At 40.6% G+C, this 14,326-nt stretch overlaps 1 protein-coding gene across 2 annotated transcripts in view; it reads right to left on the reverse strand.

Moving 5' to 3' along the window:
* Window positions 1-14,326, reverse strand: part of DIAPH3 (diaphanous related formin 3) — a 562,409-nt gene that overhangs the window by 296,245 nt on the left and 251,838 nt on the right. For both annotated transcript variants that reach the window (XM_019525253.1, XM_019525252.1), the window contains one exon: window positions 7,017-7,118. In XM_019525253.1, the coding sequence (XP_019380798.1) occupies window positions 7,017-7,118 (102 nt within the window). The remainder of the gene's footprint in view (window positions 1-7,016; window positions 7,119-14,326) is intronic.

The raw sequence follows: 14,326 nt of genomic DNA on the forward strand, positions 1-14,326 counted from the left end.
GGTCATCATTGACCACAAGATGAACATGAGCCTGCAACGCGATGCTGCGGCTAGTAAAGCGACCAAAATGCTGGCTTGCATCCATAAATGCTTCTCAACCAAATCCCAGGACATCATTCTCCCGTTGTACTCAGCCTTGGTGAGGTCGCAGCTGGAGTACTGCATCCAGTTTTGGGCTGCACAACTCAAAAAGGATGTGGAGAAGCTTGAGAGAGTCCAGAGAAGAGCCACGCACATGATCAGGGGTCAGGAAAACAGACCTTATGATGACAGGCTGAGAGCCATGGGGCTCTCTAGCCTGGAGAAGGGCAGGCTCAGGGGTGATCTGATGGCCACCTATAAGTTTATCAGGGGTGACCACCAGGATCTGGGGGAACATTTGTTCACCAGAGCACCCCAAGGGACAACAAGGTTGAACGGTTATAAACTACTGCAAGACCGTTTCAAGCTGGACATAAAGAAGAATTTCTTTACTGTCCGAGCCCCCATGGTCTGGAGCAGCCTGCCATCGGAGGTGCTTCAAGCACCTACATTGAACACCTTCAAGAGTAAATTGGATGCTTATCTTGCTGGGATCCTGTGACCCCAGCTGACTTCTTGCCCTTCCGGTGGGGGGTTGGATTCAATGATTGTCTTAGGTCCTTTGCAGCCCTAACGTCTATGAAATCTATTCTGGCTCACAGATTAACCAGGTGTCAAGGTAACTGGCAATTTCACAGTTAATCATATGATACCTGTCACATGTAGTGGGGGGCCTATGATTCTTTCAAGGGTGGTGGAGTAGAGGGGAGGAAGGGGGAGGCAGACTTTTTTTTTTCCTTAAAAGAAAAAAAATGTAAAAATGTTGAGATCTTCTGATGACAACAATGAGAAAAATATAAAACAGCATGTTTTACAAAACTATTTTCCAGCGCAGAACAACATGAAAAGTCTTACAATATTTATGGCTTATAGGGTATTATCATATTTAAAAATATAAACTTGATGCAAACATAACCTATTAAGGTTCAACTGTGGAAGAAAAGTGGTATAGAAATTTTTAAGTGATATGAGATTTATAAACTTTTATTTTTACAACTATCCTAACACCATTTCATGACCAGACTCAAACATTTTCTGTTCCTATTGCCTTAATTTTGCATATTATCATTTTAACTAATACATAAATCTCCATCCATTGCCTTCTATACTAGCACATTCTATTCCTTCTTGTTTCCTAATACTAATTCCAAGAGCAGTCTACATCAATAGGAATCCATATCCTTAAAAGTTTAACAGAAGAGTTCAGCATTTATCAAAACTTGTCACATTCAGACAAGCATGGCCATGTGACATGTCTACAGGGTCACATACCACACATTTAGCTGTTCTCCCTGCTACAAGGTAGCAGCACAGGAGGGGGTGGGGAGAGCGGTTTGATACCTGGATATACAGGGGTCAAAATAACCTGCACAATATAAGTGGACTGGTGCATGCAAGGACAGTGTGCACGGCTCAAAATCAGAGCCTGGCCAGTCAGAGTCACAATGTGGCTGCCAGCCAGGCTCCGAACAGCAGGATCTCCGCTGCTGCAGCCCCTAGAGGCCTCCAGTGCCCCAGGTAAGGCAGATGGGGACAGCCCAGTGCTGGCCCCAGCCTCCCCTACCCTACCGAGGGCAATCTGTCACTCACCAAAGCATGCATCGCACAAGCATTCCCCAGAGACAACTAGTGGCAGCACAAGGTGCACCACCACTAGTTGTCCCCAGGGGACCAAATGTCCATGCTCGTTTGGACACAGCCATTGGCTTCACAACAGAAATGTGACATAGCTTTGTATACTTGTATTTAGTATTTACATACATTAAAAAAAATTAGAAGCCAATATTTCTACAAAATATCAAGAAGTCCTACCCTATAGTGACACCAATGGTGCCAAATAAAAACATCAGAAACTAAAAGCATAAAATTGATCATTCTATTATTCTCTACTCAGAAAATATACCTCTTTGAAGAATAAGCAGTCAGAAGGAATCACATGCAAAAAATAAATATGCATAAACATTTTCTAATCAGTTTCCAAGCTAACTGCTTGCATATCTAACTTTTATTTTCTCATTAAAAGAATATCATACTATTTTTGCTATTTTTTCCAAGAAACAGCTATAAAAAAAAATCCCTCAAACCTCCAAAAACAGTTATTTATGCATTCCAATAAAAGCAACTAACAGATGTCAAGTACTTTTGTGTTTATGTTTTAATGTTCCATAATATTTGTGAAACATTTTAGCATGATTCTTTTTTTTTTTTCATTGTTTTTATCCTTTTGGAAAAAATTGTTCTTGCCTCCCATTAAAAAGGTAACAAAGCAACACAATACTTGTGCTGTTACCTGCAGCATAATTATTAAAGTCAAATCCTTTTTTACAGGCCAAAAACCCCCCAAAATAATAATTTAGAATGCATCTAGTTAGGTTCTAGCTATAATTAAGATCAATTATATATGGTGTGGGTGTAGTTGTGCATGTATTACCAAGGCTGGGCACGCACGCACTAAAACAAAATTCACTATACCAAAAACATTATTTAGGTTGAACCGTCAATCAAATAAATGATAGGAAATCACTACATTTAGGCAGGCTATGTAACCCTATTTTTTTCTTTAGACAAAAGAGTCTCCAGTCTTCACACAATCATATGCTGTCAATGGACAAGATGGACGATATGCAGGGAATTAAGCAGCTATTCAATATTTATTTTTCTCCTCATTATCCAGAGTGGCCCTAGGCATTAATTACTGCACACAAGCCAAGCCATGTACTAAATATGGAATTATTAATTTCCTTATTTTTAGAATGATTATTATGCATTTTACATTAGTGTTTTACAAACATTAAAAATGTAATCTCTGCTATGAGATAAGAGAAGTTATTTGCCGATTAAACATGTGGAAAACAACAAAGAAATTGGTCTGAGGCCACATAATGAATCAGTGATAGAGAAAGGACTAGAGCACAGAAGCCTCCTGATTCCTAACATTTCCTTCATTCTTCCAGGCAATTCTGCCTTACCTCCTTTTTTTTTTTTTCTTTAGAAGTGCTCAGCATCCACAATTCACACTGAATTCACTCTCACTTGTGAGTGGTTCAAGCACCAGGAGTTTCAAGCTGACAACCCAGACGCAGAAGCACCTTAAGATGCATTCAAGTGACATAGCTCAGGCCAACTCATCAATACAGAGTTCGGTCCAGGAAGTAATATAATGATGTTCTAAATTAAATTCATCAGCTCTTGTCACAAAATCAAACTTCCTCTACCTCATGTCCTACATGCCTGCTAAATTCTAGAGGAAATAAATCAGGGATCCTATCTTGAGCTTTATTCACTATACATCTGAACACGGAATAAGACAAGTACACTGTGGGAAAATGTGATCATTTAAAACCTAGATCCCATCATACCAAAATTCCATCATAAAGCTTTTTTGTGCCATGAACACACCTTCCTGGGTATGACCGTTGGTGCTGAAACCCAGAACATTTAACAGTGGAGCACACTTCTACATTCACAATGAATTTGCAGCAAATCTTGGTTTCTTTCATTATAGACAGGTCTTGGCTCCTTTGTTGTAATTATTCAGCAGACAGTACCTTCCTAGTGTTTTCCACACTGTTGCAGACTACTTTGTCACCCTTTACTTCTGACCATGTCAGGTAGTCAAGCTTTTATACATCTTTCTACATTGCAGTAGTGTAGCTCTGTAGTCGAGTAATATCAAGAAGGGATCTTCTCCTTCCTCAAATACTTTTTAAGCAGGTTCCTCACAATGCATATACCACATTTCGCTAGTCCACTGCCTTGAGGGTATTTGACACTGGACGTTTCATGACAAGTCATACAAAGTCTCAAAATTCCCTATTCCTGAACTGTCTGATATTAGTAATCACAGTTCTTAGAATTACACAGTGTACAATATAGATTTAATATGTCTGACAACTATTATCGCTGTGGTATTTTCCAATGTCACTACTTCTAGAAAATTAATGCAGTACCCCTTTATAATCAGGTGATTATGTTTTCCTAAACTGAAGAGAAGAATTCCTACTTTCCCCCACAGAATAGTAAATAGCTTGTGAGATGGCACTGGTTCCTTTTGCTGAGCACCTCTGCATTTCTGAAATGTTCCACATCTCACCATGGCTTCAGTATCACTATTCCAGTGTCTAAAAGACATCACTAGCTCTATTTTGGATTAGGTCATTCCCAGATGCACTCCATATATGCCGGTGGTTCTGGTGCAAGACGCCCTCAGGGTGCTGCGAGACAGATGCTACCATTGCAGCGGCAGTGGCCATGTATAAAAATGCCGCATGCAAGGGGCTGTGACAGTTCCACCCATGCGCCCATTCCCAGGAAAAACACTGAGGTAGGGGCCTGACAGGGAAGGGTTACAGCCTGAGCCAGCTCTGCCTGCTTCAGGGTTATCAGTGGGAATCCTGGTTTTCTCCGATTTAAAAAAAAAACCCAATTTTCAGTTTAAAAAAAGTAACCCCAAATCCGTATTTTTCCTTGATAAAAATAAAACACATCTGTCCGTCAGTCCGTCAGTGGTGATTCATTTAAATCATGGAAAAACGTGGATTTGGGGTTACTTTTTCTTCACTGAAAATTGGGGATTAAAAAAACACCACAGACAACCAGGATCTCTAGTTATCAGATTGAGTGCACATGCCACAACCCTGCCAAGTTGGCTATACAACAGACACGCAGGGCAGTTTTACCTGGAGGCAGAATCAACCAGTTGAGAAGCGCTGAGGGAAGCTGAAGCAACAACAACAGTGGTTCTCAACTGGGAAGGCTGCTGCATTCAAATGTGGTGGAGAGATACCATCATTCTGTGGAAGTTTAGAACCAGTGATAGAGTCATTCCAAATGTTTCTGCCCACCACTGTGAATCATGATCCATGTACATTTTATTAAGATTCCTAAGATGACTGAACTCATGTATAAAGGACAGGCAGATGGGAACTGGTGGGGGAGTTTCTTCCTTTACTTATTTCTCATATCACCACTTCCATGTTTTATCTCCAGCCATTTCCATCACTCATGCACCTGAAATGCTTAAAGATACTTTAATCATATTCACATGTATGGCTACTGTGTGTCCCTGATCATCGGGTTGTAGACTGCTTGATAGAGGATCTGCTCTTAAAAACATTTCTAGCATCACTAAGTAGCATACAGGTTGAAACTCTGGGGTCTTACCATATATCTGTAATTTCAGAGGTAGAAGCTGTATCCTTAGTACATCTCAAAGTCCCATTTTTGTAATGAATCCCCAGTGACACTAAATTATGGAATGTTGTATATCAACAGGCCAAGCTGGGGTTCTACTTTTCAGTTTGTGCATGCATTTTCTCTGAAGCTATCATAGCCCTAGATATATATGAGACTGGCAGCCAATCATGCCCTAGCATCCAGGCCCATTCAGTGTTCTCAGAGAGAAGATACCTTAGGCCAGGGCTGTTGAACTTTTAAGCAGCAGGGTCACATGCCCTGTGGGCCATATCAGAAGGGCTCACAGGCCCCCAGCACACCACATGGAAGTCCCACCACTGCAGCATGCACCCACAATGCCCCCACCACACCATGTGCCTGCAATCATCCCTCCACAGCACATGCTTCCAACCAGTGGTGTGCCAACATGGGAACTGCCCCCCACCACTGCAATGACCCTGCATGGAGACCCCACCCCTCTTCACTGTGTGCCCCCATGTGCCCCCTCCCCATTGGGACCACCAGTCCCCCTCCCCCACCATGGCCCCAGCCTCATGCCATACTGTGCATATTGCTCTATCACCAATGGCAGATGGAGGACGTAGCAGCTGGATGAGGAAGGGGAGTCCAGAGACTCTGGACACTGTTACAGCTGGAGCAACAGGGAGGATGGCAACCAGACAGGAGCCCAGGGGCTACAACTTAACCCCTCGTAGGCCAAGTGTAGCCCATTGGTCAACAGCTGGACAGCCGTACTTGAAACTATTTAGGCAAGATGCATACATTATACATTTGCAGGCATAATTCCATGTCCCTAGCAATTTTTTATTTCCTCAGTTGCATACCCAGTTATAGACTATCTTCCTCTTATATTTCACCTTTTCTGTCCTCTAGTTCTGCCCACCACGCCCTTTTGTCTCGCATTCCATTCTAGTACACACAGATATCTCCGTATTTCTGGGAGAGCAGCCTTCCATCATTCCAAGGCACCAAAATGTTTCAACTTCCACTTGCTTGTGTATATAAGCTATAAGCGACAGAATATCATGGTGGGTGGGGGGGAAAGATGCATCAAAACTATTTTTATAACTACTGGTTCAGATTTCTATCATACAAGGCCTTAAGAGTTAAGATGAAGCACTGAATTTTAGATCTGTTTTGCCAACCTTCTCCCCACCATCATTTAAGACAGCAGTTATATGCACTCTAGTCTCACTTACCTTCCACCTTTCTTTCTACTTTCTCTTGGTACAGACTGAAGAAAACAAATAGAAGTTCTCCTATGAAGAGCAAGCTGTAAAGTGCATGACTAAGAGGAGTGTTTCTCAGGGGGAGGGAGAGGGAAGGTTTGCCATATAGCAGAAGAAGGTTGGTCTAGTGATGTTAAGAAAATATATTTTTTGTGTTTTGGTACCTTGCATTAATGACTTGTCACCGGAATGCTAGGATAATTAAAATCAGTTAGTTCCTCAGCTAGCTATGAACATTCTCCCAAAGAAACTGCAATTACACAATTTTCTATAGAAAAGTTGGATAATTAACAGTTATTTTATTTCAGTGAGAAAGAAAAGAAGGATATAGGAAATCAAGCTTTCTGATCTATGGACACATCAATCAGCATGCTTTTGAAAGCCACCATCATTCTTTTTCTTTGTTTCAAAATCTGTTTTGATATAGGAACAAGCAGCCAACAACATTTCAATACTGTGGTTATTAATGTAAGAAAAGGCAGGTGGAGGGGAAAGTAAGTAGGTACTCACCACAATTCCAAACTGTTCTGGTTCAGACAAATTACTATACTCGCTCTTATACCTGGACAACGCATTGAGCTGTTCTTGCTCAGGAAGATGTTTTATTAAATTCTAGCAAAAACAAAAAAGAGAAAGAGTTGGACAATATTACATCACTTGTACATCCCATCACAAATTTCCAAAGATGATTGCTCCAAAGGTACAAACAAATGTGAAGACAACATTTTAGTCCTCAAGAACTTATGGGTATAAAACAGGCGCACACTGAAAATATACCAGAAAAGATAAATTTAATGGTAGTATAATTTAGGTTGTTATACACTTTTTTGTTTTTTGCATTCTCTCTTTAATGTGAAAGCTAATGCCTTACAGTAGACATGCTCAACCACTGGCACATGAGCCAGATCCAGCCATCGAAGCTATAGTATCCAAACTGCAGGGCTCCCCACAGGACTGGAAATTTGGCAGTGGGGGAGCGGTTGTAATTAATACAGGTAGTCCTCGGACTTACGACACAATTGGTTCCTGAAAACTGCGCCTTAAGTCAAAACATTGCAACTCAGAACCAATTTTCACATAAGAAACAATGTTTTAAATGGGGGATTGGTTCCTGAACCAAGGCCCGATACCCTATTTTCACTAAAAATAACCAAAATTTTGTACTCTAATAATTATACATGAGTAATATAGCTACGTTAATGAATTTATATTGTAAATAGCAATCATATTGATTTGGAAGGACTTGTTTGAGGTGACTTTCCTGGGCTTTTTGAAAGGCTCTTGGCTGGACTTTTTGAAGGGTTCTTGCCTGGAGGAGTCTTCTCAGGAGTCTCGGCTGCAGGTTTTTCTTGAGCCTTGTCCGCTTTCTTAAAGAAAGTGTCCAAGGAAGTTTGACAGATGTTCTCCAGGGAGATGGGTGACACAGTGAACTTGCTCACTGGCATGGCATCGCATTGGATCGAGCATTGTAAAGTCAAAACTGATATCATAAATTTGAAACAGGGTGTCAATTTATAAACCTTGTAAGTGTGAAACGTTGTAACTCAAAATGTTCTAAGTCAAGGACTGCCTGTATTGCCACCGAATTTCTAAGCTCCGTTGGAAAGACCGAGTCCCAGCTGACAAGCTGGTCCATTGTGTACTGGATGAGGCCCAGGGACCAGATTTGGTCTGCAGACCAACTTGGCAACCATTCGTCTTCGGGCCATACTCTACAGCCTTAAGAGTATGACTACGCTGTAATCCAAAGGTATGACTGCAGCTCAGTTACATATACCCAAGGAAGCTTAAAGTAGCTACACTTATATACTGAAATTACTACAGTCAGAGCACCATAGAACAGGGTGGACTAGCTACTTAAGTATTTACCCCAAGAGTCCTAGACAGGCTTTGCAGCCAACATTGAACCCATGATGTCATAGCAAGCCTGTACACAAGCTATTTAAAAGCTAGCCAGGGTATGTCTACAAGAGCTGCCCTGACACCTTTGGACTGTAGTCTCCTTAGTTAAAGAAGAGAAAATGGTGAATTTTTAACTGAGGTTGTGTGTAGCCAGAGTGCTTATTAGCCATTTTAGTAAAACACACAAAGTATATGTGAGGGAGAAGGGGGAGAGAGGTGGAGAAGAAAGGAGAGTCTTAAATCATTTGAAAATGCTTTTTTCCTTTTAGCTGTTCAACTTCCAGTATCTTAGCTCTTGTAACAAACATTCTCTTGTAATCAAATTCTTTCAGCCCAGGTTGTACTTCAATTTTCAGTGTAAAAATAAAAAGGTACAAAAAACTGTGATAGGAAAGTACTGTCCAGATTTTTATTCATTATCATAAAAATATTTAAAGGTGATGTATACCCATCTCCTTTTTCATCGTGCAGGGTGTTGAAGGCAAGAAGTAGCAGTTTCAAATTTTCTAGAAAAAGCAACATAGGGAACAAGTAGATTTTTCAAAAACAGTGTTTGGGACCATTTGAGGGAATCATGAAGTGAAAAGCAGAGAACAGAAAGCTGCAATGCTCAAGGCAAGTGATGATCTGTCGCGGAATAATTATTTTAACAGTTTGAACTGTAAATAATACATGGAAGAAATGACCTGAAAACTTTTGCAAAATTAGATTGTAAAGGATTTGTATACCTGGAAAACAAATTGCTTCCTATTACAAAAGAACAGAAGCAAGAGCTAATTGTGGATTGTGAATTATTTTTACATGTATAAACAGGTGTAATTTTACTTATGCGCAAGATCCTCCAATCTGAAACTATGCAATTCAGAAGCCCTATGGCACAAAAGTTGAAACAGATTTTAAGCCATAAATCAGACTCACTCATGCTACCCAGATGATATACTTTTCATATGTTAAACATACCAGCCACCTAACTGACTATTACCAATAGTCTAAATATATAGATGATTATATCAGTATCCCAAAATAAAAGTCTTTTGTCCAGCAGCTACAATACATTTCAATAGCAGAAAAATCAGAGTAAAATTTTCCAGTCCATAGATTATGTACTTCTTAAATATCAGACACCAGAAATATCAAAGTTAGAGGTATTGTGTTCCAATGTCCTTTAACTAATATGAAGCAACTCACTGAACCTATGCCGTTTTATGCAAATACTGCACGTTCGCCTTGACTGAAGTATAAAGAAAATGAAAAAGAGATTAAGATTCTAGCCCCCAAAACCCCAGCTAAAACTCATCACTGAAGAGTTTTCAAAATCTTCAGTCAGTACTAGTAAAATGAAGCGATTCCTATAGACATCTTCACATTAATCTCAGATTTACAGTACAAGATGAATCTAATTTTTGTGTGTAATTAAGTAAACTACATAATTGAGCATTCTATATGTTCTCATTTTTTAATTATACTTTAAATAAAGAGCAGAAGTGAATAAACTTGCAAGTAAGCAAGTTCAACGTTGACTACTTACTGTCACTGTTGTAATTAATTTCTCTACCCAGAAAGTTCATTCTTTCTTCACTCATAAATTGATACCGACAACTAGTAGCCTGAAGAATCCAATTTCAAGAGTAAGAAAATGCTAAAATAATGCCCTCCGCCACCCAAACCTCACAATGGCCTATTTCTTAGTAGGCGTTATAAAGATTAAATTAAGACATACATATATTTAATATGCTTACGTATTGAATGCTCTAAGTTTAACCACATTTTTTTAAGTTTAAAAAAAAACAAAAAACTTACAAACCACACAACCTTTTTGCTCCAGTCTCAGCACAGCATAAAAAACTAGGTCAGAAAAAGTTAAGAGTTTTCCTATTTTTAAAACAAAACCAGAACAAATGTTCTCCTTACCAAGCTTTTCTAGCAATTTACCCTGAAAGACTTCCTGCTTTACCACCAAGCTACTGTTATGAATACTGATTTAGCTCCATAGAAATGATCAACAATGGAAGACCTAAAATCAACTTCCAACTATCTTTAAGCAACATGTTGATTAGATCTACTGTTAGAAAGTAGCAAGTCAGCAACTAAAGAGACTCCACTTGTTTCTCTCCCCTAATTGCAGTGAGATTCTGTGCGCTCTCCAGCTCATTAGTTGATTTTTGCGGTGCACTGCCTTTGCCTAGTAGTTACATGAATACAGTCCCAATAAACCAGGCGTGGAACAAAATACATCCTATAGGCCAGATCCAGCCCACAGGAGGTCCCTCAGTTGTGCCTGGCCTAGGTGGCTTTACAGCCAGACTCCATTTCCCAGCAGCCCCAGCTCCTTCAGGCTGCCACCACCACCAGCCCAAGCCTGATGGAGACCAGCTAGGACCTGTGCAGGCAGGGGCCAAGCCCCATGCTGAGTGCAAGGCCCAAGCCTCAGCCCATGTCGGGGGTTGGGGTCCCACTCCAGACCCATCTACCCAGGCAACTGAGTAGCAGCAGCTAGACAGAAGCTACTGGTGGGCACGGAGGAAAAAAGGAGGACCTGAAAGTGAGCATGGCCATCTTCCCCCACATTGCTGCTGGGACCTTCTTCCTGCTGGCTGCCCGAAGCCCATGCTGGGGAAGCCCTGCAACTCCTCCCACCAACTCCTCCCTCCTCCTCCTGATGCACGTTCCAGGCATCAGCAGCAGCAACAGGCGCTGGTGGTGACAAGGGCTTTGACTGAGCTACCCCTGCTGAAGCTGCCATCCACCCTATGACATTAACAATTTGAATGATTCAAAGATCAACCAACTTCAAGAAGAAACACTTTATTAAAGGAACATATACATTCAAATTTAAATGGATAAAAGATATAAACTGACAAAGAAAAAAAAACATAAATAAATGAAAAAATAACTAAAATCCTCAAACTCACACTCCCTAAAATATTTTCCTGACATGATAATAAAAATATCACACAAAACAAAAAACAAACAAGTCTGCCTCCTGCTGCCAACTGGCAATGCAGTTTTTTGTGTTCAAGCTCAATAAAACTGCTTGAATAGAAGTAAGCTTGTGAAATATAATAGCCAAATAGACAACATAGGCTAGCTGTTTACTGTATGCACAGTGGTCCCAAAATGCCCCTTAAACTTTAAGCATGCCTCTTCTTGGTTGTGTGCCCATAAGTCTAAGTTTTTATTTTCCCAATATCCCTTGCCTAATTAGCTAAAGTATGACCAGTACTGTTATGATGTGAGCTTTGAGCGTACAGAACAGATTTCCAAGTTGTACAAACCCTGGCCTTTCTGTGGTTTCTAGAGGATGATGATGCAAATTGTTCTCTCAAGGTACAGATTCTGGGAACACCTTTCTCCCTGTAAGGCTGAGTCTTTTATTTGGCAGGCTAAATGGAATTCTCTCTATATTTTAGCTGAGAAATGAGGACCTGTATCACTTTCTGCTCCTAGTAACAATTGTTTCAGCCAGTTCGCTCCGCTATGCACAAGAAAACAGGTTATCTGGGACATGCGGCGCCATGCTGACATGATGATGCTTCCATCCAGTAAGTTACTCATCTAACCTTTCCCCTTCAATACTCTACTGCTGATGATGGCTTGGAGCATGAGATAAGTAGGTAATTCCCATTTCAAAAAAAATCAGTGGAGGGCTCTCATATTTAATTTGTTCTAAGTTATGAAGTATAGAAACTGATAAGAAAAAAGTTAAACACAACCAGTTTAAAAAAAAAAAATCTGTGGCTGGTAGAACAAAGACAAAAACACAGATTACATATATAAACAAAAGAAAACCTAAGAGTTATAAGACTATTAATAAAAGTTAATAATGATGAAAATGTGTGAATTAAATAGGTCCATTATATACCTAAAATAAAAGAAGAGGATGAATTATTCTTATAGGGAGGTAATGAAGTACCTTCTAGTGCATTAGTAAATAAAGAGGATGCTATAGTGTCTACTGGGGTAAACCGCTTTAAAAATCAGCAGGCTTGTTACACTACATCCAAGAGTCACAGAACATCGGTGGAAGAGATCTTTGGCCTACTTATATTAATTTTTAACGAAATTGGAGAGAATTCCAGAGGACTAGAACAGTTACAAGGCTAAAAAGTAAAGCAGGCTCAGGTAATTAAAGATGAGTTAGCCTAGGCAAAATAATGGACAAGCTGCAGTAACTCTGTTGTCATGGAACCCCAGAGCACTAAGGCATATACCCTGAAATCCCTTGAAAATAATGCCATATGCCCATGTCATTTACTATACAAGACAACCTTGGTAACAAGGCACCCCCCAATAATTAGATCGTATATATGGAAAATTTATAAATTTGATATAATTTTCCAGATATAGAATCTAATGATTGGCAGTTTGCCTTGAATTTGTCCCTCACCCACTGCTACGGCAGGGAAAATAAATCTGGAGGGGTCAGGTGGCCCACTTGCCCTTTTCCCCCTGCAACCCCTGCATCCCTCTTTACTGTCAAACCCAGACTCTAGATACCCCCACAAGGGATCCATGTGCTCAGTAGCCCCTCACCTATGACTAAAACCAGGCATTCTTGTTATGAGTCCTGGGATGCTCAAAAAAATTATATGCAGACAGGGCACAGGACAACCTGTGACCCAACCCAACCTGGTTGGGTTCCACTTCATGGAGGGTAGGGCCACAATAATCATATGCAACAGGCTGAAAGAGAAGAATGATAGAGGGATTCTGGGCCCTGCTTAGGTGATGTTTGCCAGACCTTTAAGGCTGGTAAAGAAACAGGAATAAGTGAAAAAGGACAAGGAAGGCATAGGCTCAGCTGTAGCAGTGAAGAGGAAGTAAAAAGGTATTGTTTAGTGGCTCACCATGACTTGAAAGAGAGTCAATGCTAAGGGGGCAACTGTGCTTAATGGGTACTACCATATACCTTATTCACATGAGCTGTACTAACCATTCCTTGTGGTACATTCCCATCAGTATGTTTACCCAATATGGGCCATGCGTTTTATAATCATGCTCAGTATTGGCAGCATTTAATCAACTTCAAAATTGGTTTCCATTACTAAGCACATGACACTTTTGGCATCAGTTTAATGACAGACAATATATTTTATAAGGCTTCTGTGTGTGCAACTGTGAGATTAGGGGCTTTTTACCCCATGCTGATTGGGGCAGGGGGGGAAGTGTAGGGTGGGACCTCATCTTGTATTCGAGTAAATACAATGATTGATAATAGAGCCACTTGCACGGGAAGTCCTGCCTTTAGGGTCCTCATTAAAACTGACTATTTCTCCTTTACTACAGCATAATTGCAATCAATAAAAACAATAAGGTGTTTTTTTGGGGGGTAGGATGGGGGTTGGACTCCAGAATGTGGAGCTCCAGCTCTGGCTCCTGGCTGCCTTCCACCTACTCAGAACCCCACAGGTAGCTGCTCATTGTGCCAGGTGGGCAGAGTGGGTGTAAGGCAGCCAGGAGCTGGAGCTGAAGCAACATGTCCGGGGGCAGGTGGAAGAGCAGCCGTTGGAGGTGGGAGGAGTCGAGTGGTATGGGGCCAACTGCAGCTGCACCCATAGGCCATATTTTGCCTATCCCTGATTTGGATCTTAGTTATCTAGCACCAGGCTGAGTAAGGAAGGTCTAGGACAAACTCACTCAGGGCAGCAAAGCTTAGCCAACAGTCTTCTAATATAGCAGTTCTTGATTCCCACAACCCTCCCCCCCACACACACACACTCTCCACTCTTAAGTATGATTGAAGACTTATCCTAAAAAATAATGATCAATGTCTCTTTCTGTCGGGTTACTGTTTTAAATGATGCTATTCATTAACTTGTTAAACAAGCCATTTTCCATTTTTTATTCCCTTTGGATAGAACATATACATACATATATACATATACATATATACACATATATATATATATATATATATA

Source organism: Gavialis gangeticus, unplaced genomic scaffold, assembly GCF_001723915.1.
Source record: "Gavialis gangeticus isolate Ggan-Ray unplaced genomic scaffold, GavGan_comp1, whole genome shotgun sequence".
NCBI classification, from domain to species: domain Eukaryota; kingdom Metazoa; phylum Chordata; order Crocodylia; family Gavialidae; genus Gavialis; species Gavialis gangeticus.